Source organism: Ursus arctos, unplaced genomic scaffold (assembly GCF_023065955.2).
Source record: "Ursus arctos isolate Adak ecotype North America unplaced genomic scaffold, UrsArc2.0 scaffold_23, whole genome shotgun sequence".
NCBI lineage: Eukaryota > Metazoa > Chordata > Mammalia > Carnivora > Ursidae > Ursus > Ursus arctos.
The window spans coordinates 38,652,123-38,677,354 of NW_026622908.1; the positions used below are offsets into that span (position 1 = coordinate 38,652,123).

At 57.9% G+C, this 25,232-nt stretch overlaps 2 protein-coding genes across 3 annotated transcripts in view; one reads left to right on the plus strand and one right to left on the minus strand.

The window, feature by feature from the left end:
* The first annotated feature begins 7,622 nt into the window (after positions 1 to 7,622).
* LRRC10B (leucine rich repeat containing 10B) lies at positions 7,623 to 9,605 on the plus strand. Its single transcript, XM_026487702.3, has one exon. The coding sequence runs from the start codon at positions 7,625 to 7,627 to the stop codon at positions 8,501 to 8,503; it is 879 nt and encodes a 292-aa protein (XP_026343487.1). The 5' UTR covers positions 7,623 to 7,624; the 3' UTR covers positions 8,504 to 9,605.
* A 2,381-nt stretch (positions 9,606 to 11,986) lies between these two features.
* The window catches only part of SYT7 (synaptotagmin 7), a 62,308-nt gene continuing 49,062 nt past the window's right edge, over positions 11,987 to 25,232 (minus strand). For both annotated transcript variants that reach the window (XM_057317161.1, XM_026487786.4), the window contains 5 exons: positions 23,463 to 23,733; positions 20,321 to 20,490; positions 19,712 to 19,826; positions 18,973 to 19,172; positions 11,987 to 16,911 (listed from right to left, as the gene is read on the minus strand). In XM_057317161.1, the coding sequence (XP_057173144.1) occupies positions 16,807 to 16,911; positions 18,973 to 19,172; positions 19,712 to 19,826; positions 20,321 to 20,490; positions 23,463 to 23,733 (861 nt within the window). In that variant the 3' untranslated portion in view covers positions 11,987 to 16,806. The remainder of the gene's footprint in view (positions 16,912 to 18,972; positions 19,173 to 19,711; positions 19,827 to 20,320; positions 20,491 to 23,462; positions 23,734 to 25,232) is intronic.

The window sequence follows — 25,232 nt, forward strand, 5'->3', positions numbered from 1 at the left end:
GACTCAAATCCAATCAAGTCAGGAGTTCTGCCCCTCCTCCCTCTTACGTCCTTCTCCCCAGGCGGGTGCGGAGCTTGCTCTTGCGGGAGAGACATCTATCTATGTGGACTCCCCCTGAGATGTGTGATCTTCATGGATTTTGGTCAATCCACCCGTGTCTTCCCAGAAGCAACTACGACCTTCTGACCTCTGGTTGCCAGGGTGACTCAAACAGCCCTCCAGCTGGACCACACATGGAGCCCCTCCAGGTTGATCAGCTGCTGTCAGCTCACCAAGTCCATCTCAGAGGGACAGAAACTTCTAGATGTTCTCCCTTGTGATACAGGGGTGTGTAGAGAATTCAGAGGAGGAACTAGCTCCCCTCGATTTCTACTCTATTGAAGCTTCTCCATACCGGCAGGGGGGCTTGTGGGAGGCTTCTTGCATTCTTAGGCCACATGTGGAAGGGACAGGTTCCCTCCATCCTGCTGTCCCCTATATGTACCTGGGATGTTTTTCATGCTGCCCTCGGCCTCGGCCCCGGGCAGGTGGCGCCTGACTCCTTTGCAGGCCATCCATCTGTAAGGTGCTCTGCTCTGCTCTGCCCCTTCTCTCCCACCTACTGCTTGAGGCTTTATCTCTTTTTGGGTGGGATCTCGGCTTCTGTGATGACACACGCTTTAACGCTCCAGGCTCCAGGGCTTACATCATCAGCTCCCTTCTCTCCAAGTTCAAAGCCAAGCTTTTGGACCTTCAAAAAATATTTCTCTCTCTAAACCCAGGTCTTGCAGGGCTGTAGGCCGGCCGAACTCTGGGTTTCAAAGCCTCTTTTGCAACTCAAAGCCAAGGATTTGACTCTTTGTTCTGAGTTTCCCTTGTAGAGCAGGGGGAATATAGGAAGCCAGCTTATGGGAATGGGTATGTTGAAAATTGTCTCCAGTGGAGCATCAGTCAATATCTCAGAATGACAATCCCCAGGTCCCGTATTACGCACTGAGACTGCCTGATCATTCTTCAAGAGAGGCTGCCTGCACCCATTCCAGGGCTGGGACGAAGGCGAAGGAAGGGAAGCCTTTTCCTAGGCACAAAATTCAGAGAAGTGCCGAAAAACTCAGCAATCAAGACACAATAGTTGAACCCCATTACTTAAAAGAAAATAAAAGTGAATGCAAAAAATTCACAATGAACAAAATACGAACATTTTAAGTACAGACAGGTTGAGTACTGCTGATTTTTCCTTTTGCCAAAGGCTTCACTGTGGTTCATCATAGCACTGATCGCTGATCCTATCTTCGTTTACAATTTTAATATTTTGTTCATCATAGACTTTTTGCATTAATTTGGGTTTAAAAATATTGCATTAAACTGTTACTTATCTTGATTACTGAGGTGTTTTTTTGTTTTGTTTTGGGTTTTTTTGGCACTCCCTTAAATTTCAGCGGACAAGGTCCCTATCCCCATGGAGCTCGTGTCTTATAACAGGGGAAACAGTTTTCAATCAAGGAATTCACAGGTAATTATTTCTTTAATTGGAACTGGAATAAGCACTTCGAAGGAGAAATGTGGCAGCTTGAGAAGCTATAGCATGGCGGCTTGATGTGCCCTGGAGGATTCTGGAAGGATGCTCTGAGAGAGGAAAGTTTGAGCTGAAACCTTAAAGATGAGGAATGCGAGCCAAGTAGGGAAGGAAGAGGAGAACCCAGCATGGGTCTAGAGGTCCTGGAATAGAGAGAAGCTGGCACATTGGAGAAGCGGAGAGCAAGTGTGCTAGTCGGTCCAGGCTGATTCTGTAACAAACAGCCCTTAAGTCTAAATGGCTAAACATACTAAAAATGTAATTCTCGGGGCGCCTGGCTGGCTCTGTCGGTTAAGCATCTGCCTTCGGCTCAGGTCATGATCTCAGGGTCCTGGGATGGAGCCACATGTCAGGGTCCCTGCTTGGGGGCAGGGGGGAGACTGCTTGTCCCTCTCCCTTTGCTGCTCCCCCCGCTGGTGTTCTGTCTCTCTCTCACATAAATAAATAAAATCTTTCAAAAAATTGTATTTCTCATTCACCTCACCATTTCGTGTGGGTCAGGTCACTCATCTCGAAGTGGTGACGTGGGGATCGGGGTTTTTCCACCTTTAATACTTCAGAAAATCAAAGAGTAGAAGATTGTGTGTGGGTGTGGACCACTTCTGTCCGCCTCCACGGGCCGGTGCTCAATCCGGGTTCCACTCCATCGGCCTAGGAGAAGGAGTTGAGCTGACTGCTCAGGAAGAAGAAGTTGTGACCCTCAGCAGCCCCTGTCTCAGGGAAGGGGACCAGGCCAGGCCAGTGTTTGGCGGTCATGGTCGAGACCTGGGTCTGTAGTGTCTGAGCAGAGGATCCGGCCTGTCCTTGCCCACAGATGGAGGAATGTATTCATGTAAGAGCAGCTGCTAGCCATGAGCACTGTGGTTCCTTCCTGGGAGAAGGAGCTGTCATGCCCAGAACCCATTCGAATGGTCAGGTTCTTGTCTATGGCATGGAGGTGGGGCCTTCACTCTTTTGGCTTCTTTTGCTCCAGCTCTGATGTCCCTGGAAGGGACAAGGGAGAAGACTCACCTTTCAACAGACCTGGCAGGTCACTCTCGGGGCTCAGGTTCCAGGGCAATGTGATCCTCAGGGCATGTCTAGGCTCTCGTTTCGAGAGGGTCTGGGGGGCAGGTGGGCAGTGGCTGAGCTAGCCTCATGAATTTGGCTACCTAGTGAAGGGCCCTGGCGAATCATGGGTCAGAGACTGCCAGGAATTCACTAATAGGCAAACCCTGAGCCCAGATTACAGCCCTGGGGTGCCCCTGGATTTGGGGACCTTTTTGCTCTGCCTTCTTGAATCTGTTTGAGGGTCCTAGATTTGTCCTGTAGGCTCTAGGATGCCGCCAGTTGGCCAAACACGCCGAGCCCTGGGGCCTGGGATCAAAATCTCCAAGTAGGGCAGTCCTGGAAACCTTTTTGCTGTTTGCAGGATGGGGGCAAGCATTTAGACAACCTGAGTGGTTTCTCTAATTTCCCCCAGCCAAGAGAGACGATGAGACGTAGTAGGAGAAGCCCAGACGTTGCAATTGGATGGCCTGGCTTTGCCAATTCCCAGCTGGGCAACCTTGATTGAGCTGTTTCGCTGGATCTGTTTTCTCATCAGTCAAAGAAGGCGGATTTAGTATCTCCCTGGCAAGACTGTGCCAGGTGGAGGAGATAATCTACAGGTGCTAGTGAGTGATAACCAACATTTTCCTGTGGAAGGGAACCAAGGTGAGAGGGGTACGAGTTGCACAAATTCCTTCCCCAACATCCCGACACACACACACACACACACACACACACACACACACACACACTTTCTTGCAGCAGCAGCCAAAGGGATCCTGTCCAAATATGTGTCAGATTGTTTGCCACTCCTCTGCCCAAAGTCTCCCAATGACCTCTCACCCAGAGCCAAAGCCAAAGCCAAAGCCAAAGCCAAAGCCAAAGCCAAAGCCAAAGCCAAAGCCAAACCCTCCACAAAGACCACGGCCCTGCTGAGGTCTGCCCCTCCTCACTAGCTGTCTCTGGCCTCGTCTGTAACCACGCTCCCCCCTTGCTCCCCAGGCTCCTTGCTGCTCCCCCCCTTCCCCACCCCACTCCTGCCCCAGGGTCATGGCACCGCCTCGCCCTCTGCCGGGAATGCATTTCCCCTTGACCTCTGTCTGCATGGTTTGCCCTCCTTCCCATCTTTTCTCCAAGGCCATCCTGTCAAGGTCTCCACTGCCACTCTGTTTTAAATGGAGTCCTCCATCCTCCTCTCTCTCCCTTGCTTCATGTCCTGCATAGCCTGACTAGCCCCTGACAGACCATGCATATGCATTTTGTGGATTATCTCCACTCTCAGGGTTAGAAGTTCTAGAAAGTCAGGAGGTTCAGTCTATAATGTTCACAATCACAGCAAACCCCAGTGCCCACGCATACAAGTAGGGGCTTCTTCTTTGTTGAATGAATACCTGAATGGAGGCAAGGACTCAAGCGGGGGGAGGAGAGGTCAGGGGAGTGAGCCGTGAAGGACACATGCTCAATGTCCTTTTTCTCCAAATGAGGGAGCTGGACTAGACCCCAGGAGATCATGAACCCCTGGGAATTGCACACATTAATGGTGAGTTCCTGCCACCATGCATTGTTGTGGGATGAGGGTCCCTAACTTCTCGCAGACATTTAACAGAGCTCAGCGTCGTCCCTGCTCCGTGTTTCATGGTTGGATCTAATAGTCTCAAATCCTTGCTAAGAACCTACGACGCTGACATTCCATGACCTTCCTCCAGTCACAGCAGCCCCAGTGGTCCTGGCCCCAGAGAGGGGAATGGGAGCCAGAGGGGACCTTGGCAGGGTCAGCGCGGTGGGGAAGGACACCGGAGGGCACAAAGGAGATTTTTGTATTACTACACGTGCTGCCTTTGTCTTTTTATTTAGAAGAACATAGATGTATGGCAAGTATGACAAAATGTGAACAATTGTCAACGCTGGGTACTGGGCACAGGGCTGTTTATCACGGAGAGCTTTGTACTTTTTCTGTATTTCAAAAATTTATTTTAAAAAAAACCCCACAGAGTTGGGGGTGGGCGGGGCAGTTAGAGCTCGTGATGAGGCATAGAGAAGCCAATTCTGGAGGCCTGAGGGACCCGCACTTTTAGGCATTTTCCCGGTGTGTGTGTGGGTGTGTGGGCAGAGGGGACGCCCCGGGTCTGAGCCCATCCCCGGAGCTGTCGGAGCCCTTTCTTCCCGCCCCCCTGCTCCCCCTTCCCAGGTCTCAGTTTCCTGCCTTCCTGGGGAGTAGGGAAAGGCTGAGAGGCCCCGTGCTGGGGGTGAAGCTAATTCATTAGTGACGCGCTCGGCAAGGACCAGGCGCCTGCAGTGCCCGCGTGATTCATCGGCATGATTGCCCCGCTCCCAGCCTGCGTGGGCCCCGAACGCCAGCACATTCTACCTTTACCCACTGAGAAGGGCCTGGTGGGAGGTGAAGGTACATGATCTACCCAGAGCAAGAAAAAGACTCCGAGGGAAAAGAGGGCTGGTCCCCTGTGCCCTTGAACCCAGGGAGCTCTGCCAGGCGGGTGCTGGATCTGCAGGGGCTCCTGAGGCTCCTGCCATGCCCGCAGAGCCCAAGGGGGCTGCCTGGTGCTGGAGCATGAGGCGGGGGGTGGGGGCAGTGGCGGGGCTTCCTCCTCTACAGCGAATGTTCCCTTGGGGAAACTGTTTGGGGGGCAGCAGGGGGGTGAGGGGGAGGTGCTCATCTTCTTCCCCGGCAGCCTGGCTGGGTTTTCTCCAGCTTTTTGGTCTCTTCCAAAAAGTTCTCCCAAATGAGTATTAGAGAGAGTTGGATTGGAGCTTAGATGAAGTCCAGAAGGAGATCAGAACCCTCTCACACCCCAGGTCTTCTGTGCGGACCCCACTTACTTGCTGCCTGAGTGCCCTGCCTCGGCTCAGAGGACAGCCTTCGTTTTGTGAGGTTCCCTCCCAGGACAGGGGTCCGTGGCTGGGTTCCCGGCTCACAGAGATACCTGCCTCTGACTCCCATCACCTGTTCAGCCCACGCCTTTTCATCCCTCTATCTGACAAACATATATTGCGCATCTGAGCAAAAGAAACCAGGAGCAAAAAAAGAAAAAAAAAAGTAGGCACTGAGTAATCTCATTTATATGAAATTCAAGTACAGGCAAAACTGATCCGTGATGATACAGGTCACACTCATGGTTGCCTCTGGGAGGCGGGGGATTGACTGAAAGAGGCTCAGGGGAACTCTGAGTGATGGAAATATTACATGGCTGTTTACATTTGTCAAAACTTATCAAACTGTGTACTTACCATCTCAGCATTTCATGGTATGTAAGGTTTGTTTCCATTGTAAAAGTGTTGAATTTTTTCATCGAATACCTACTATGTGCCAGACATGGTGCCTGCAGGGAAGGAGATAAACCTGTCTGCCCCGGGAGCTGCCATTCCAGCATAGGAGTGGTTCTCATGCTCTCCTGGCATTGGCCACTGCTCTCTGCCCCTGGGCTGGCCTCCCTCCCTGCCTGCAGTGGGGTTGGGGACGGTGGGTCAAAGATCAGGGTGTGTGGGCAGGGGGGCACAGGGTGAGTGACAGGTCCACACCAGCCAGGTTCAAGAGGAGGCATCCAGCCTGTAGACGCTGCTGCCTGGATGTAACTTCTACTCGCTGCGTGACCCTAATCTGGTTCCCTAACCCCTCTCAGGCCACTTTCCTCATCTTTCACATGGGGACTAATGATGCTTGCAGTTTTCACAGCAGAATTAGAGGCTCCGTGGTGAGAAAATTCATTGTTTCTATATATTGGTGTGGCACACGATTCAGAGCACAAATCCCAGCCACTCACCAACGCGGGGACCCTGGGCAAGTTACCCTGCTCAAGTCAAACCCCTCAGAGCCTCAGTTTCTCCACCTGTAACTCTGGGGTAATGAGGGTAGCAACCTCAGACGTGTTGCAAGGATTCAGGGCAATGCTCTTAGTCTAGCGCTGGGCACATGGCAGGCTCGGAGTAAATGGGAGCGAGTGTTTCTGCCAAGAGCTCTGGCAGGAGGGCTCTGAATGGGAGGGAAGAAGGCAGGGGCACACAGCTGTTGGTGGGAGCATGCGCAAGAGAGTTACAGAAGGACAGTGGTCATCCCTGGTGGTGCTCAAAGGGTCTCACGTGTCCCGGTCCTCTGCCCACCGCAGCCACACACAGACCTCGAACGTAGCTGGAGGGACAAGGCAGGAGACTGGAGCGTGAGCGCACCAACAAGGAACCTGTAGGGCAATGGGGGCGGGGGATGGGGGCGGAGCCAAGTCCCGGTGCCCACAAAGCCTCCGATGTGACCCGCCCTGAAAAGTGTCAGAAAGTAACACAGCTCCAAGTTACCATCCTAAAGTGAGAACGGGCGCAAGCCGTTGGCGATGAATAGCCGGCGGCGATGAATAGCCGGCATTGACCGCGCCCCTCAGTCCCTCCCCGAGAGCCACTCGGCCAGAGTCCCAGGTCGGGAGCCAGGTTTTCTAGGTCCTCGGTTCCTTCTGATTTGCTGCTTCGGGTCCACACAACCGCTCACCAAACGGCTCGTAGTGCTGGAGGTGTAGACAGCGTCGGACGTCGAGTCGGTGTTGGCACCATATCCGGCTTTCGGGGCGCGGACCTTGGGTTCCCTCGGCGTGCGCCGGCTCCCGGGGCGGGTCGCCTGGGCCGGCGGGGGGCGGGCCCGGGCGCCGGGACCCCGCTCGGGTGGCACCTCGGCCCCGCCCCGCCCCGCCCCCCCTCCGCCTCATTGGCAGCAGCACACGCGTCGGGGGTTGCCAGGGCGACGGGTCGCGGAGCCGCAAGTCAGCGCGAACCCGAGCCAGTCGGCCTCCGGCGGAGGGAGCGGGGGAGGCCGGAGGGCGGGCGGCGGCGCGCGGCGGCGGGGCCCCGAGCGGGCGCCTCCTCCCGGCCCGGCCCGGCCCCCCTCCCCGCGCAGGGACAGGCCGGGGCGGGGGGCCCCGGAGCCGGCGCGGCCTCTGCCCCGTCGGGGAGGCCCGGGGGCGGCCAGGGCGGGGCGATGCCGGGAGGCGGAGGCGGCGGTGGCGGCGGCGGCGGCGGCGGCCCCGGCCGGGGCCCGTGACCATGGGCATCGCCGAGTCCACGCCGGACGAGCTGCCGTCGGACGCGGAGGAGCAGTTGCGCAGCGGCGAGCAGCAGCTGGAGCTGAGCGGGAGGCGGCTACGGCGGCTGCCCAGCGCCGTGTGCGCGCTGAGCCGCCTGCAGAAGCTCTACGTGAGCGGCACCGGGCTGCGCGAGCTGCCCGAGGAGATCGAGGAGCTGCGCGAGCTGCGCATCCTGGCGCTCGACTTCAACAAGCTCGAGCGCCTGCCCGACGGCCTGTGTCGCCTGCCGCGCCTCACGCGCCTCTACCTGGGCGGCAACCGGCTGCTGGCGCTGCCCGCGGACTTCGCGCAGCTGCAGAGCCTGCGCTGCCTCTGGATCGAGGGCAACTTCCTGCGGCGCTTCCCGCGGCCGCTGCTGCGCCTGGTGGCGCTGCAGTCGCTGCAGATGGGCGACAACCGGCTGCGCGCGCTGCCCGCCGAGCTGCCGCGCATGACGGGCCTGCGCGGCCTGTGGCTCTACGGCAACCGCTTCGAGGAGTTCCCGCCCGCGCTGCTGCGCATGGGCCGCCTGCACATCCTCGACCTGGACCGCAACCGCCTGGGCGGCTTCCCCGACCTGCACCCGCTGCGCGCGCTGCGCGTCTTCTCCTACGACCACAACCCGGTCACTGGGCCCCCGCGCGTCGCCGACACCGTCTTCCTCGTGGGCGAGGGCGCCGTCGAGCGCATGGCCGAGCGCGACGAGCCCACGCCCCGGCCGCCGCCCCGGCGCCCAGCTCGGGCCTTTGAGGATGAGGAGGAAGAAGACCTACTCATAGGGGGCGGTGGCCCCCGGGCTCTGGGGCCCCCCGGGGGCAGCCTCCCCGCCCTGGAAGCCGCTCCAGGACTGGGTACCTGAGCCTAAGCTCTGGGTGATGGACTTCGGCCATTCCGGGAGGAGAGGCTCTGGGAAGGTCTGTGGGAACGGCAGACCCCTACCTTGGGGCAGGGGGGGGGCACTTTGGGCGAGCTGTAGGGACAGGCAGGCCTGGGGGCCATCTGCACATACTCCTGGTTGGTAAGCAACCTGCCACCTGCCTGGTCTCTGGGCAGTCCTCAGACGGGGAAGTCCTGGCTCAGTCTAGTCCCCTCTGGCTCTGTCCAGCCCGACAGAGTCACCGACAGCACAGGGGAGATGCTCTGTGCACGGAATCACCACCTCTGGCTGAGTCTGGATGCCCCGGGTGCCACACCAGCCCTCCTCCTCCTGGAGTTTGGATCTCCTAGACCCACCCTTCCTGGTGCAGGAGCTGCTACCTCTGGGGTGGACCACACGCCTATGGGAGCCGGAACTGTCCTTGGAGGAGGGCCTGGGCCATGCGCCAGTGCCCAGGACAGAAGTGGGAAAGTGGGATTGGGGCCCTAACACCGAAGCTGCCCTTGCCCCTCCACTGGGGCCCATCGCACATACCTCCCTCCCCAGGCCCCCCTAAAACTTGCATGGGGGAGGGGGCGCTTAGAAGGCAGGGTCTCCACCCCCGCCTTTGATTCTGTTCTGTTCTCTCGGCTTGTGCCTGGAATCTCGCTGGGAGAAGAGAGCTCTCTCTCCCTTCCCCACAGCCTGAGCCTTCCAGCTGTCCAGTTTGAAAAGAAGCCACTGTGCCTCTAGGGCCTCCTGCACGGAGGAGAGAGGCTCTCTGCCCTGGGAGGCCGCTCCAGAGCCTCTCCCACTGCCTGCACTCTCCATTCCCTTAAATGGGCACAGCCAGGGTAGCTGGCACGGCGTGGGGCATGGGACAAGCACTGTGTGCCTCCACTCCGCCACCAGGGACGGCCTCAGGGGGTGAGGAGTGGGGTGTCGCTCTGCGATTCCCAGGGCCAGATCTTTCCCATCCAAGCAATAACGGAAGGAGGGGGCCAGGGCCGGGGACACTCAGGGACACCGTCAGGGGCAGGGGCCCCATATGGTAGTGTTTTCTTTAGGAAGAAAAAAAAAAACCTGGCTGTAAACATAAATTATATTTCTTGGAGAAAGAATGTGCATTTCCCACATGCCTGTTTATTTATAAGCCCTGGGAGCGCTGGGTCCCATGGCCGCGGGGAACCCGGGCTCCCTCTGGCCCTGTGGTCTTGTGCATGTGCGCCAGCCCTGCGTTAGGCGGGCTGTGGCCCACAGTTGTGTCCTGTCTGGGGACCAAGTGCCGTCCTCTGTTACAAATGGCTTTGGCTGCTCGAGGCTGGGCTCCTGTCTTGCTCTCGCTCACTCTGCCCGCCAGGCACCCCTCTCACCCCATCTTCTGTCCTTTCCAGCTTGCTCTGTAGGTCCCGGCTCTTAATATAATTTGAATCCCCCTCAAGCTTGGCTGACCTTTCTCTCTTCTTTCACTGGTACTAACCCCCCTCCCCATGTGTCTATTCTTCCCTCCTTCCATATCCCTCACTCCGTTTTCCTTTTTCTTGGTCTCTCCCTCTTTATCTCTTTTTTACTCAGTCATGGTATTACTTTCTCCCCTCATTGTTCAGGAAAAAAAGGAAAGATTTAAAGAGAACCTCATAAAGCCTCAAGCCTAGAGACCCATCTCCCATGAGAAGATGCTGCCAGGCCACTATCACCGTGGCAACAGGGCTGATGGCATGCAAGGCCCAAAGGTCAGGTCCGGCCCAGCAGCTCTGTTGGTCACTGGGCTGGGCCTGGGTTAGAGGGAGGCTTGGGATGGATCTGGGAGCCGTCGTCTTGCAAGTGAGAGAGAAGGCCTTGAATGGACAGAAGGAGCGGGTGGGTGGGGAAGATTGGAGGCTGCCTGCTGCTCCAGAAGGATGAGGGGTCTGGGGCTTGGCTGCCCCTGCTCCCCTGGTTGAAGCTCTGAAGTGGGCCTTTCTGGTGTCTGGGAACTTGGAGGAAGGAATTTGAAATCTCAATACCACTCGAGGTAGGAACCACAGCCGACCAGAGACTGTCCTCTTGCTCCATGATTCAGACCAGGTCATACAGGAAACAGCCCTGGGGCCAGAATCAGAAGGCATGGGTTCCAGTCCTAGTTCTGCTATTGGCCAAGTGAGTTGGAGCACGTCGTGGTCCCCTGGGCCTTGGTTTCCCCATCTGCACACACGGTGTGGGGTTTATTTGGATGCGATGTTACAGCTCAGAATTCCATGCAACCCCCTGTTTCTCTACCTTCCTTCGTGCAAATCTTAGACGTAGGGGAAGTTGGGGTGTGGGAGGAGCCACGGTCACCCTGGAATAACCGATGGCCCCCATAGCCCAGATTTCCTTCCTCTCATTAGTGTGTTTCCCTGCACCTCTTCCCCTGCTGCACCTGCCTGAGAACTCGAGGTGAGGCGAATGCCCCATGTGTACCCCCGGGGCCATGTCCAGGCATAGAGGGCCCCCTGCCTTTCTACACCGTCAAACATGGCACCCTTCTCCACGGCCACTCACCAGCCAAGCAGGGGCTGCCAAGGCTGAGTTTCTCTCCAGGGAGAGGAAGAACCTGTCGGAGCCCAGTTCTTGGCTTTGCTACTAGCTTCCTCCACCACCAGGAACCAGTTCCTCTTGGGAAATGAGACAGTTTGGTTAAAGTGGGTGCGGATTCTTGCCTTGAGAGCACTAGCAAGGGTCTGGGTCTCCATCTGGAAATGGAGAGACCAGGGTAGGAAGGGGGCCATTGCCAAGGGCAGCTGGGCATCACAGATCCCCTCAGTGCTGAAGAGAGCACGGTATTGGGAGTCCTAGCTCACCCCCCACCTAATTGCCTGTGACTTCTCCCTTGGCCTTGGGGGAGCAGGGGGGAGGGGAGAAGACTTTGGAGGGGCCTTTGTAACAGCGGCCATGTCTGCAGCGCCCTGGCTGGTGCGGGGCTGTCAGCGGTGGGTGAGCCTTGAGGGGAGCACACCAAGGAAGCTCTCCAAGAGCTGTATATGTGCCAAGGGGTCAGGGATCCGAGCCGGAGGCCAGGCAGTGGTGACCGTGATGACAAGTGAGCAAAGGGCATGGAGGGCTAAGGGTCAAGCCTCATCCCTGGGGCTCGGGCCCCTAACCCAGTGCTGAATCCACACCACAGGAGATCCCCTCTGTTCTAAGCAGATGGTCATGTCTCTGTGTGGAATGGGTGGGACCCTGCCCTCTCCCAGAGCCTCCCCGTAGCCAGACCTGGCCAGCAGAGCGGCAGAGATGCACGCGCGTGTGTGTGCGTGCACGCATGCACACGAGTGTGCCCTTTTTAAACGTTGTTACCGTCATCCCCTGCTTCCCACCCACCCTCTAGAGCTTGGGAGAGCAGAACACAGTGCTTGGGAACTGGGGGCCCTGCCCAGAAGCACCTCCCTGCCTCCAATGCCACCACACTGGCTTGCTCAGCCACCTGTCCCAAAGCTTCCTGAAGACACCCGGGCACTCTGGTTCTGAGGATGGACATTTATTAGCACACCTGGGCGTGCCACACAAAACATGTATTCCAGACAGGGGTCCCTGCCCAGGGGGGGCTTACAGTCTAAACAAGACACAACGCACACACACATACACACATACACAGGACACAGACACAGGGAGCGGGGCATCTTCATGGGACACGGATGGTCAGGGGAGCCACGGGCTGGGGCGCACAGCATGTTCAAGCGTTGTCCTTCCGTTGTCTTTGTGGGGGAGGGAGAAGAGAGCAGGACGTGGCCCAGGATGGCCTTCAGGAAAGCAGTAGCGTCCGGGAGGGACTTGCGTGGGGAAGAGCACACCAGAGGACAGGGGTCCCGGGCGCGGGGAGAGACGGGCAAATCTCTTGGTGAAGGCAAGGATGTGGGGAGAGCCAACAAGGTGAAGGCGGGCTAACCAGGCAAAAAGTCCAGGAGGAGCCCCTGAGCTCCGCGCAAGGGTCTGCCGCGTCTGCCAGGCTGAGGGGTCCTGCTTTCGGGCCCAGCTTTCCAGAGAGATCTTGAACAGAAGTTCTGGCAAGGCATGCTCTGCAGGCTACTTACCTGACCTTAGGGGTCCCTCTAATCTCTGGGACAGAGATCAGAAGCCAAAAGAAGAAAATCAGCTTTTCTAATGGGACACTGAAGTCAGGTAGGCAGAAATTCAGGGGGCGGAAGGGGGCAGGGCAGGCAGCTTTAGGTGGCTTCTTGGTGTCGCGCAGGGAAGCAGTTGCCCACCCCTGGTGCTGGGGTACAGGGACGCGGTGGCCCCCTTCACTCAGGAGGGGGGCAAGGCCAGCGGGTGGACACACGCTAACAGAGGCGCTCTTGTTCCAGAGGCAGCACCTTCCTTCTGAAGTACCCTGAGAGCGGCCAGGCCTCGGCTTCCCCCAGGCTGTGTGTGTGGAGGGAAGGGAATGGGCTGGGATGGTTATTGCTCTTTTGTGAACTAAGGACACTGGTCCTGGGGAAGGAAGTCACTTGCCCGGGGACCACGGTGGCTGGAGAAGAAAGACACTAGGGCCCAGTTTCCTCAGACTGGGACTGGCCATGGCCTCTTTTGAGTTGGAAAGACTCTTGTAATCCTAAAGGGCTAAATCGGAAAAGGGTGGAGAGAGGCCAAAGATCCAGCCAACAGACCTGGAGCTCTTTCCCGGTCCCCGCAAGGACCAGGAAGAAGACGCTGGTCCGAAACCATGACGGGCCAGCCAGCATTCAGGGGGTGGTAGGCAAGGTGGAAGATCCCGCTTTGGATTGTCTGACCCGCCTTGGAGGGTGGTGACGGTCCCCTGGGAACCGAAGGAGGTAATGCTGGGCTGGCTGAGCTAGAGGGTCTCAAGGAGACTCCACTCCCGACGAGCCTCGCTTCAGCGGGAAGTATGGCTGCTCTCCTGCTTTCTGGGCAGCTGGTGGGTTCATAGTTTAGATCTGAGGAGGGGCTGGAAGCTCAGGGAGAGCCTCATCACCAGTGAAGCCAAATCCCAAAGGTGACAAGGGGAGACTCAAACCCAGGCTCCCCAACCCCCTCGCCCTGCTGCCTCTTCCCCTGGGAGGTGAGGTAGGGCTGGGACCCACGGAGGAAACAGCCGAGGCCCTACTTTGTCACGATCCTTTATTTATCAGAACGGGCCCTGCCACAGAAAGCAGGGCCCATTCCCACAAAAATATGATTTTGCAAAGAGGAAATCTTGCTGGCTTAGAGGGTGCGTGTAGTGGAAAAATTTTGGATGGTTCTTTTTTCCTTTTTTTTTTCCTTCAGTTTTTCTTCACTTCTCTTTGCTGCAATTTTTTTTCTTGTGATAGTGGGTTTCTGTCTGTCTGTCTCCCTCTCTCTTTTTTTTTTTTTTTTTATTAAATAAAACACTTGCACTCAAGGACTCCAATACAATACAAACAGTGGCCACCAACCCCACCCCTGGGGCCCCAGCTGGGCTGGGGGCTCTGGGGGCCCCCTCGGCTTTTTTTTTTGTGGCTGTTTTCCTTGTCCCTTCCCTGGCGTCTGGCGCCAGGGGGCAGGTGCGGGGTCCTGTGGCAGGTGGGATTTGTACAGCGGTTACGTAGGGAGAGGGTCACAAGAGACGATACCTGAACAAGATAACAACTAAGTCTAGGGTGCCCACAAAGACGGCAGATGACGCTCATGAAGGGACCTGGGACACAGTAGAGAAGAGATAGATGGGCCCAGGCCGGCCTCGGCTATCCTGGAGACTCTACAGGGGGAGGGGCAGGCGGGCCTTGCTTTCAGGCTACAGTAATAATACTTTGCTCCCGGGTAGCACCCTCACAGTCCTTCTGCCTCAGCCCCAGGTCAGGCGACGGTGGCCTCACAACCTCCCCGATGAGGTAGGTGAAGTATTATTACCATCATTTTACAGATGGGGAAACTGAGGCCCCGGGAGTGTGGGTGATCTGCCCAAGGTCCTGGGATGGTGGTGGGGCTTCTGTGCCCTCCCCCCCATCCTCACGTTCCCCCATTCCCTGTTTGTTCTCCTCTAGCCCTAGCTCACCCCTGCCCTCACCGCATGCCACGTGCCTCCTCCTGTGCCAGCCCACTGGACCCTTGGCTCACCACTTGCCAACCCTCCCCGGCCTCCCTGCTGCGTATTTGGGGATTGGGAAAACCCAGGCAGGGTTCACTAGTATGCCTGGGTGGGTCAGATTGGGAACAGACTCCGCCCCAAGATGCTCTCTGCATACGATTGGCTAAGAGCCCCGTGGGTGGGGCCCGGGGAAAAAACGACGCAGTTGCCCCGCCCACTCATTGCAGGTTGGTTTGATCCCGGAAGGCTCCGCAACAGGAAGGGGACACGGGGGCGGGGCTGGCACCACGTGGAGGAGGGGTACAGGATCTGAGGGAGGGTTGGAGGAGGACAGATCCCTCGCCTTTCAAGGCTTCCCACAAAACCCTCTGATCACTTCCTTCGGAGTTGCTGCCCTCCCGTCCCACCACCGGGGGCTGGTCCCCAGCCCGCCCAACAAGGACCCTGAAGTTGGGGCAGGCCCCCAATTTTAAGCAAAGCTACAATACAGAAAAACTGGGATTTACAAGAAATGTGGGTGACTATTTGCTTTACAAGAGCACTCCTCGACGTACAAACTGATTCGCCTACTCAGTATGATATTCCTCCAGATCCTGGGGGAGGGGATGGGGGCAGGGGTGTGAGATCCAATGTAATAAATTTTGATACGGGCAGCTCAAGGGGCAGCCTACTGAAGGAAAATGGCTCCCCAATTCCCATGCTTTTGCCATGCTCTGTAAGTGGGGACCCTACCCAGAGTCCCCCTTTGGGGTCAGGTCCCTCTGGGGGTAGAACTGTGGTCCCAGGACGCCACCACAGGCGTGGTGTCCGGGCGCCACCTGGCGGCCTGTGCTGGGAATGTCAGGCCCAGGCTGGCGGACCCCTGGACTTGAGACTGTCCGCAGCTGTCTTGTATCAGGACCCTCGCGGGGCTGAGCAGGCTTAAGCGGGAATCATCCCGGAATCTGCTGTCTCCAAGGGGAGGCCAGTTCTAGTCTCTGCAGCAGCTGAGGCAGAGAAGCCACAGCTGCTTTGTGGGGCAATCTCAGAGCTTTCAGGATCTGAACTTTTCCCTGCTTCCTCTGCCTGGACTGAAAGGGGCAGAAAGGGCTGCTCTGAGGGACTGGGAGCGGTGGGGAAAGAAGGCTGGGCCGGAGACTCCGACCTTGAATGGAAGGGAAGGTCTACGAGCTTGGGGATAGAGGGGTAACAGAGGTCTGCACAGACAGGGAAGGAACCTGGGAAGCATGGAGAATATTGCCAGCTTGGCTGGGATCTGAGATCTGGGAAGGCTGCAGGTGTCTGGGTGATGGGAAGAGAGCTAGTGGGAGCTTGCGACCCTGGAGAAGGAAGGGAGGGGAGTCTGGTGGAATGTGATACACGCAGTAGGTGCCTAAAAGGTGTGAAATGATGTTCCAGAGATGAAGTCGCTCGGCAAGGAGCTCCTGGAGAACTCTGAGCAGAGCAGGGCCAGGGGTGGGGGCGGCAGGAGGTAGCCCAGTTCTCAGCCTGGCTCTCGTGTCTGCTCTTTTCTCCCCCACCCCACATTTTCCCTCTCACCCCTCATCTGCCTCTCCTTGCCCACCCCCGGCTCTGTGCCTTGACCTCTCTCGGCCTCCTGCCCTACCTCACTTTATGAAAGCCTGCCCTCTCTGCACGGCCGGCCCCAGAGGGACAGGGTGAGAGTGCCCCCACCCCCATACACACACGCACGCACGCACGCACGCACACACGGTGGACGTGACGCCAAGTACACGGGCTGCAGCTCCAGGACCCTGGAGCGGGCTATATACTATCCTTGGCATTCAGGGCCCAGCCGGCACCTGAAACTGCTCCCGGATGGGCCTCTCCTGGCTGGGCCGGGGCCAAACGCCTCGGCCTTCCCTCTCCTGGGCCCACATTGGGAGCTGGGGAGAGGGCGGCTTCTCTCCACTCCAGGCACTGCCTTAAAGAAAACGGGGGACCGTGCCCACCTGGCGGGTCTCTGGAGGGATCTGCCCGTCTGCCTGTCCGGCCTTCACGCTCTCCCCTACTTCTTTAGTATCAGCAAGTCAGGAAGGAAAGGGGCAAAGCAGGAAAATGGCTCCCAGAGCCCCTCCCCCAGAGCTGGACCGGTGGAGGATGAGGCTGGTACTTCCTAGAAACGGGGCCCAACTGACTCCTGGGACCCCTCCCTGGCCAAGCCCTCAGGGTCCTCCCCTCACCTATGGCGGGGGGCCAGGCCGGGCATTGTGCATAAAGTGGTGAGGGCATGATGGGGACCCGGGCCCTCGGCCCCCTGGGCCTCCCATGGCTGCCCTTAGGCCTTCAGCTGGTGCCACTGGGCCACCGGCTGCCGGGGACGGGCAATCATGTCCTTCCAGTGCTTCACCTCCCCGGGCCCGCTCTTCCAGGACAGGTAGATCTGAGGAGAGAGGGAAGAGCACCGCATCAGTGACACTCTTGGAGGCCTCGTCCCCTGCCCCCACCAGGGGGTGACGCTCCGTCTCCTCAGTGGCGCCCTAAGGTCATGATCCTGGGGACCAAGGGGCCTCCACCTACAGTGACAGCCTACCCTCAGAGGCTCCCCCTCCTTCCTCCCCGCCAGCCTGACCTATTTTCCTCGCCGTGCCTCCCTCTGGGAGCCTGGGCATGCCTGGCCCTTCCCAATCAGACTCCTGACCTGTTTTGCGGTGGGGGTGGAGGCCGTTGGTCCCCTGCCCTTCCCTGCCCTGTTGGCTACTGTCCACCTCTTCTCACTTTTGATAGCTCCTACCTCCTCGTCACTTACTGCACACCAAGCACGGAGGTCAGGGCTTCATACCCACGGGTCACCAAATCCTTACCCATGGGCAGGTATGCTATCCCCATTTTACAGACGGAGATACAAAGGTGCAGAGGGCGAAGAGACTCACCCAGAGTCATGGAATTTATAAGCGGCGCAGGGGAATGTACATCTAGGCCTTTCCGGCTCTGTACTACCAGCCCGACCCTGCTGGCTTCTGCTTTAGCGGCTTCGCGGCCCCGTGGAGCTGTGTGCTTGGACCCCAGCCGTGTGACTGGAGGCTGGTTAGACGCCTCGGGCTCCCTAAGCGACCCAGGCCGAAGTGAAAACCAATCCTCCTTCACCTTGGCTCAGTCAGCAGAAGGTAGGAAGGTTTCAGCAGGAGCTATAATTGTTTCTCAAGAACGCCCAACTCCAAAAGGCTAAGCTTCCAAGGCGCTTCGAATTAGATACGGTTACTTGGCCTGAGCTCGTCAAGGAGGGGGCTCAGGAGGCCGCAGGCCTGCTCGGAACACAGGGTCCTGCTAGGATCTGGGTGACGCTGCCCTGCGGAACAGTGCCACTGGTGGCCACAGGTTGGCTGGCGATGTCCCCGGGGCCTTGCTTTGAGGTCAGCTGCTTCCCTTAGGGGCCCAGGTCACTCCTCATTTACCCCATACAGGCCTGTGCCCTCGGTGATGCATATTCTTTCCTCCCGTGCTCCTGGCATCTGCCCTTCCCCTCCACCTGCCCTCATCACTGGCTTCCTGCACTGCTCCTGGTCAAAGCTCTGCGCTCCGATGGACAAACATGCCCTTCGTAGGAAAGCTTCAAAAATAACGTTTATTATAATGGCGGCTAACACATACACTGTAAGCACTGTGCTAAGCATCTCGCCCATGTTGTCTTATTTCATCTCAGCACACTGTGAGGTTAGGACTGTCTTACTTCCATTGTGGAAATGAAATGGGGCTCAGATAGGTCATGGCTGTCAAGAGTGGGGCTGGGCCCAGGCCATCCGATTCCCAAGCCCAAACTCTCAAAACAAAACCATAAACGAACACAGGGATAGACATTTCAAAGTAGAGAAACTGAAGGGTTTATGTCACAGAATCACATCCTGGAAAAACTCAAGGCCAGGCATGGATTGTTTTGGTGAGTCTATGATGAGAAGAGGTTACTTTCTACAAGGAGAACATCCACAGATCTCAGGCAGTTCTCACACTACCCTGTGAAGGGCTGTAGGGTTGGTACTATTAGCTCCATTTTACCAACGGGGACACTGGAGGTCAGAGAGACGAGTGACTTGCCCGAGGTCACACAGCTACTTAGCAGCACAGGAGGTGGGAACCAAAGCCAGGTCTTTGGAGTATGACTGTGGCTCCCGACTCTGCTCCACAGAGCTCATCCTCTGAAGATGGGACCTGGGTGACATTGCTCTGAGGTCCTTACCCTGCCTGAGGGTCCTGTCCAGAACACTCCCTTTTGGGGACCCAAGCCACATCTTCCTCCCACTTTCTCTTTTCCCTGCCCTTCCAGTGGTCTGTCCTGAGCTGACCAACCCACAGTAGGACACTTAGGGAAGATTTTGTACTATCGCCTCATGTTTAGCTGAAATGGAAGCCCAGAGAGGGGAGGGGACTGGCCCAGCCCTGAGCTCACCCACTACCCCTGCTGCTGCTTGAGAGGACAGGCGTGTCTCCCCACCCACCAGGCCCCTACCTTGCCAATAACGTCGTTGCGGCTAAGCTTGTCCTTGTCCATGACAGTGATGATGATGGTGGTCTCCCTCAGCTTCTCCGTGGGGATATCAAAGGCAAAAGACTCGTTGAAGATGGGGTTCAGGTTCCTCTTCATCGTCACTGTCTTCTTCTTCTCTACCCGCTTGTCCTTGTACATCAGCCACACCTTCACGTAGGGGTCTGGGGGATGGGTAGAAGAAGGGTCAGTGCGGGGGCTCCCCAGGATCCCCTTCCCGCTGCAGGAGTGGCAGCTGGGGCGGGAGGGGCTGTATGCTTTCCCCAGAGGGTGAGGAAAGCCCCAAACAACGAGAGGGATCCGGGGGACCAGTGGATGGATGAACTGGAAGGGACCTTGGCCATCACCTAGTGCCCGATTATGAACACAAATAAGGAAACTGAGACCCACAGAGGCCAGGTCTTGCCCGAGGTCACGGACAAGAAGTGTCCGAGCTGGTGCTGGAGCCCAGGTCTCCCACCACAGTGCTCCCCTTCTCCCTGATTCTGGTCAGGACAGAGTCCAAGATGAATCAGACCCTGAGGGTGCTCCAAAGGGGGGGGGCCACCTAGGGCTCTAGGGTAGCAGAGTTGAAACCAGAGGTGGGGTGAGAGGGTCAGGGGCAAGTGCTGCAGCTCAAACCCTGCTCTCCACACCCAGCGTGACCGTCGTGTTCCCAGAACCTCCCCGGTCCATCCACCCTTGTGTCGAGAAGCCCCAGCACCTGATGTGCCCCCGATGTCCATGGCTTTGAGGTTCCGGGCTTTGATGATGTTCACGATGATGGAGTTGGCCGAGGGGTTGTAGCAGAGAGACAAGAGCAGCTCCCCTCGGCTCCCCTGGGAAGGAAAGGTTGGGAGTGAGCCTGGGCTGTGGGGAGAGGTGTCCCCCCCACTTGCCTCGGCTCCCCTGGGAGGGAGAACAGGAGCGGTGTGGGGACTAAGGGAGAAGGGACAGTTAAGAGAGCTCTCTGGCTGGCCCCACTGCTTCAGGGCCCTCCCTGCCCCGGCCTGGTGCTCATCCACCCCCATCTGTCACCTCTGTCGCACCAGGTGTCCCCTCACCTGGCAGTTCTGTGCACCGCCCCCCCCCCCCCGTGGGTCCCCTGCTCTCCAAACAGATGCCAGGTCCTTTACCACAGCTCAGGCAGCTCCCCCCAGGGGCCAAGCACCGGTGCGAGACCAAGGGTGGGCACTCTGCTCCCCTAAGTGCACATCTGCCCTTTCCCCACCACCCTCCTGACGTTCCCAAGCTTGCAGGGGGACTAGGACCAGATCTGCCGGCCCTGACCTGCCAGCACCCCCGAGCCAGGGACCCACAAGTGGGGCCTTACACTCCCATCGCTGCATGGCTTCAGATCCTTCCAGAAGGTCTGCATCTGGGTTAGGTCCACCTTGTTGAGAGGGATGGACACCTCCCCAATGGGGTCATTGCGGCTGAAGCGGTCGTAGTCCAGGACCTGGAGGTAGAGGGTCCTCTGCACCACCTTCTCGTAGGGGAAGCCTGGCGGACAGACAGCAGGGGTGAGGAGCCAGGCAGAGGGGCTTCTCGTAGGGGAAGCCTGGCGGACAGACATCACGGGAGAGGAGCGGGACAGAGGGGAAGCACAGGGCAGGCTGGGTCTGGCCACCAGAAAGCCAGCCCCAGGAGGCCTCGGGTGGAGGGGAGGGGCAAAGACACAGAACTGGGGTGGACGCGCGTCCCCAGACACCACGCTTCCCCCTGCAGTGATCAGCCTGTCCTCGCTGTTCTTCAACGGATCCTGAAAGCTGTTCCCTCCTCCATGGCCGCCTCCCTCATTCCAGCCGCTGGCGCATTCTACCTAGACCGTCACTAGAGTTTCCAAACCACCCCCCTGCTTGCACGCCTTCTCCGACCGACCGTCCATTGTCAACACAGCAGAGTGATCCCTTAAAAATAGAAATTGCATCACGACACTCTCCTGCTTAAAGCCTTTCAGTGGCTCCCAGTGCACTTAGAGTAAAAGCCGCGTGCCCTGCCTTGGCTTCGAGTCCTTCAGTACAATCTGGCCCGCTGTCCTTTCCTGACCCCCTCTGCGAGCGCTCTCCACTCAGTGATGGGCTCCAGCCACACCAGCTTCCTTCCCTGCGTTCCAGCACCCGGTGTCTCCTGCCCAGTGGCACCTCCGTCCCCTGCCTTGGCCGAAACAGGTCTCAGCTTTCCTCCCTGACATCCCCAGTGGGGTCAGATCCCCTGTTCTAGATTCCAGCACTTTCTTTTCACATCATGCATGTAACAGAGACGCATCTGTTTCCTTGGGCCTGACTCCCACCAGCCTGGGATTTCCAGCAAGGTATTTCTGTCCTCATGCACTGGATCCCAGCATCCAACACTGTTTCTGGCACGTAGTAGGCACTCGATAAATACTTGTTTAAGTGAATCAATACTTGAAAGGATGAATAAATGGTAGGCAAATGGCCTGATGGAGCAGCAAGAGTGTGCTGGGGCTGGCGGAGGTGAGGGGGAGCCAGGGGAGGGAGCCCGAGGAAGGGCTGAAGCCAGAGTCATTGGGCCTGGGGAGGCTTGGTCGGGGGGGGGGGCAGCCTGGGAGGTACAGGGGGTGCAGGTCAGCCTGGAGGCCTGAGGTGGTGAGATCCTGAACCACGGTGTGATCACGAAAGAGAGAGGACACCCAACGCCTTAGCCTGGCTGGTGGAGAAGATGCGGGGAGAGGAAGAGCTCTGGAGGGTTCTAGCACTTTCAGCCAGACTCTAGAAGCACAACTGCTTCTGACAGGAGCAGGTGTGTTGGAAGAGTAAGTCCTGTGGTCCCCAAACCCCCAGCCCCTGAATTCCTTCAGGGCTTCCTCCTCCCACCCAAGGGGGCTACATCTTGCTCATCTCGGAGTCCCCCCCAGGGACCCGCCCAGGTGACCTTTGCCATCGATTCAGGTGAAATGGTTCTGGAAACGTTGGAGGCTCCAAGAGGTCCCTACCCCAGAGTCAGCTCTCTTCAACAGCAGAGAAGGGAGTCTCTTATTTGGCAAACGCCTATTCATCCGTCGGAACCCATCCTGAATGGCCCCTATGCTGGGGAATATTTCCCAGCACCATTAAGGGGCGTGGATAGTGGGTTCCCACAGCATCTGCCATGCAGAGTATGGCTTGGTTATCTACACACCTATGTCCTCCATTCGATCAGGAATGCCTTGAGGGCCAAATGGTGCCTTGGTCTTTTCTGCACCCCCAGTACCCAGGACAGTGCCTAGCCCATCGTTGGTGCTGGATAAATGTCTGCAGAAGAGACCAGGGGTTTGAAGGTCTGCCCATAAATCTCGCCCCACCGGCTGGCCTCAGAGCCCTCCAGAGAGCCTCGCCTCGCCCTGATTGCCCCAACTCTAAACTGGCCGCCACACTGAACTGGGAAGGAGAAGGGTCCTCCCCTCCCCACGCACAAGCACGCACTAGCTCACCCTCCACGATTCATCTGAGGTGAGCTGGCTGTCACCTTGCAGAAGGGGTGGGGTGTCAAATGACTGGGACACCAGGTGGGGAAGATTCCCTGGGGTGCACACTGAAAATTCTGGAGCACCGAGGCAGCTGGCGGTTGGAGTCGTAGGAATTTATTCTCACTGGCTGAAACGTGTGAGGAAAGGATAATGGCTTCTCTAAGTGGAGTCCAGGCACCAAAAAGGCTTGGGACAGAAATGGCTCCCTGAACACAGCCAGCTTCCTGGTTACCTTGGCTCCTCAGAGATAAGAGATAAAGATGGCCTTCAGAGGGGTTCTGCAGGAAAGAAGAAGGGCACCTGCCTCCGTGGCCTCTAGGAACCGGGGGCATGGTTCAGAGCTGCTGTTCCCATGTGTCTGGATGTGGGGGAGGCGGTGTGGGGGGAACAGACCGAGCGTATTGAACAAACTGATATAAAGGGTTTTCTGGGTATTTTAAGTGCTTTCACAATTTACTGATTTAGTTGTCCTTGCTATTACTCTCTTTGTTTTACAGATGAAGAAACCACGGCCTAGAGAAGTTCAGGAACTTGCCCTGGTCACACAGCCGGAAAGGGGCGGAGCTGGGTTTCGAACCGACAGCCTGGGCCATACCACTGCACTAGTCCCGGCGCTCCGCCTCCGGGTTCTGCGCACGCCTCCCTCCCCGCCTGCCTGCCTGCCCTCCTCAGGGGGAGTCCTGCCTCTGAGCTGAAGCCCCAGGGGCCACCTCGCTTGGCTCCTCGGCCTCTGGCTCTGGTCCCGCTCCAGTAGGCCCTGTCACCTGATCCCAGCCAGACAGAAAATGCTTCAGGTTAGCTGGGCGCAGACACGGCCTGTGCGGGTGAGTGCCAGCAGCCACGCATGTGTGTGTGTGTGTGTGTGTGCGCGCGCGCGCGCGCGTGTGTGTGTGTGTGTGTGTGTGTGTGTGTGTTGGCGCCTGTACCCACGTGTGCCCCTGGGCAGGGGCGGGGGGGGGGCGGAGACGGGACTCTGGGGGCGGGGCGGGGGCAGCACCGGCCTCACCTTCGAAGAGGAAGGTCTCGTTCCAGTGCGGGTTCAGGTTCTTCCGCTTCACCTTGGTCTCCAGCTTGTGCTTCTTGTCTGGCAGCAGGTAGATCTTGACGAAGGGGTCGCTGGTGCCGCTGAAGTCCTTGGCTGGCAGCTCCTGGGCCTTCATGATCTTCACGGTGAGCGTGGACTCCTGGAAGTTGTAGCCCACGCTGAACTGGATCCGGCCCAGGTTCTCCCGGCTGCAGCCCTCGTGGGCCTCGTCCTCCTCGGAGCCTGGGGAGAGCTGGGGGTGGGGGAGAGGCCGGCAGGGTTGGGGCGGGTTCTGGGGGGCCCCCACCACAGCCCAGCACACTTAGGAAGCCTCCCTGGGCCTGAAGCCAAGTCCAGCCGCTGAGAGCACGCTCTCCCTCTGGTCACCGCATGGGGCTGGTTGTGGCCCGTCTCACTCACACTCACATCTGGGCGAGCATCGTCAGGTCCCACAGGAGGGGCAGATACAGGACAGCTCCTGTCCCCCCAAACCCACAGCAGTGTGCACCCTACTCCCCAGTCTCTCCTGGAAGCCCTGGGTCTGCCCACTGACCATGCCCCAAGCTCCACCCCACACTGCTTTGCCCCCGCCTGGCTGCATCGGTGTACCCAGGTCCTGAGCTCCCCCTCCTGCTTTCCTGCCTTCCGCAGCCCAGCGGGGCTCACTGTGAAATCGTAACAGCCCCGGCTCCAGAACAGATGAGGGAGATTGTTCGCATCTCCAAAGAGTTTACCAGGATATTTCTTTGGCAAGTGACTCTCTGGGGTTCCGAGGAGGATGTGATTTACGAAATGAGAGAGGCGAGTTTTCAGCAGCAACATCTAATTTGTGTAAGGCATAAATTCACGCGGGGATGCTAAAAATACAGGTTCCCAGGCCCAGTCCCCAGAGAGCCTGATTGGAGAGGGCCTGGCAACAGAATTGTTCAGAAAGCGCCTGAGCTCACTCTGCAGCGCACCGGGCCTGGGCTGAGGACTGCCGGGAGGAAGGGCCCCCGCCTGCATTCAGCCCCCACCTCCCAGCGGCAAGCCCTGGGAACCTGTATGTTCCCGCATAGGACATACACGTGGAGGGTGGTGTGGGTGTCCCCTTCCCAAGCTGATGCTGAAAAACTCAGGGGAGTTAATTTGGGGGAGGGTCTTCCAGCCAAATCTCAGCTGTGGCCGCTCATGGGAATACCTGGGAATTTTCCCGGCTGCCTGGGCCCCACCCCAGACCCAGGGGTCCAAGTGGCCCAGGCAGCGTCCCTCTCTCGGAAAGCTCCTCGGGGGACTGGATGAGAGCCCGAGTAGGGACTCGTGGTACCACATTTAGGACGACACTGCTGGCCCAGTTTCTCTCCCCACTTCCCCTGCAGGAGGCTTCCCTGTGACCCCTCCTTCCTCCTAGGAAGCGGCCCCGGGCTCTGAAATACTACATAATACAGATAAGAAGAATATATATAGGGTGCACCTACCATGGCGGAAGACTCTTACATCACCTTCTGACTGAATCCTGACAACAGCTGGGCGAGGCAGTTATCACCACTCCCTAGCTGAGGAGACTGGCTCAGAGAGGTTAAGTCACACAGCCAAGATTGCACAGCATTATGGACCCTCTCTGACTTGAAAGCCCACTCTTTCTACCAAAGCAGGCTCACATCCCTGGGCAATTTTGAGACAGCCCCCCAAGCCAGCAAGAACTCACCTGCCCCAGGTGAGAAGATTCAAATCACACTAAGAACAGTAACGACCAGGCCTGGTCTCGCCCTG

What these genes read in the sequence shown, in the direction of transcription:
- LRRC10B (XM_026487702.3), top strand. Translation starts at nt 7,625, where the DNA reads ATGGGCATCGCCGAGTCCACGCCGGACGAGCTGCCGTCGGACGCGGAG.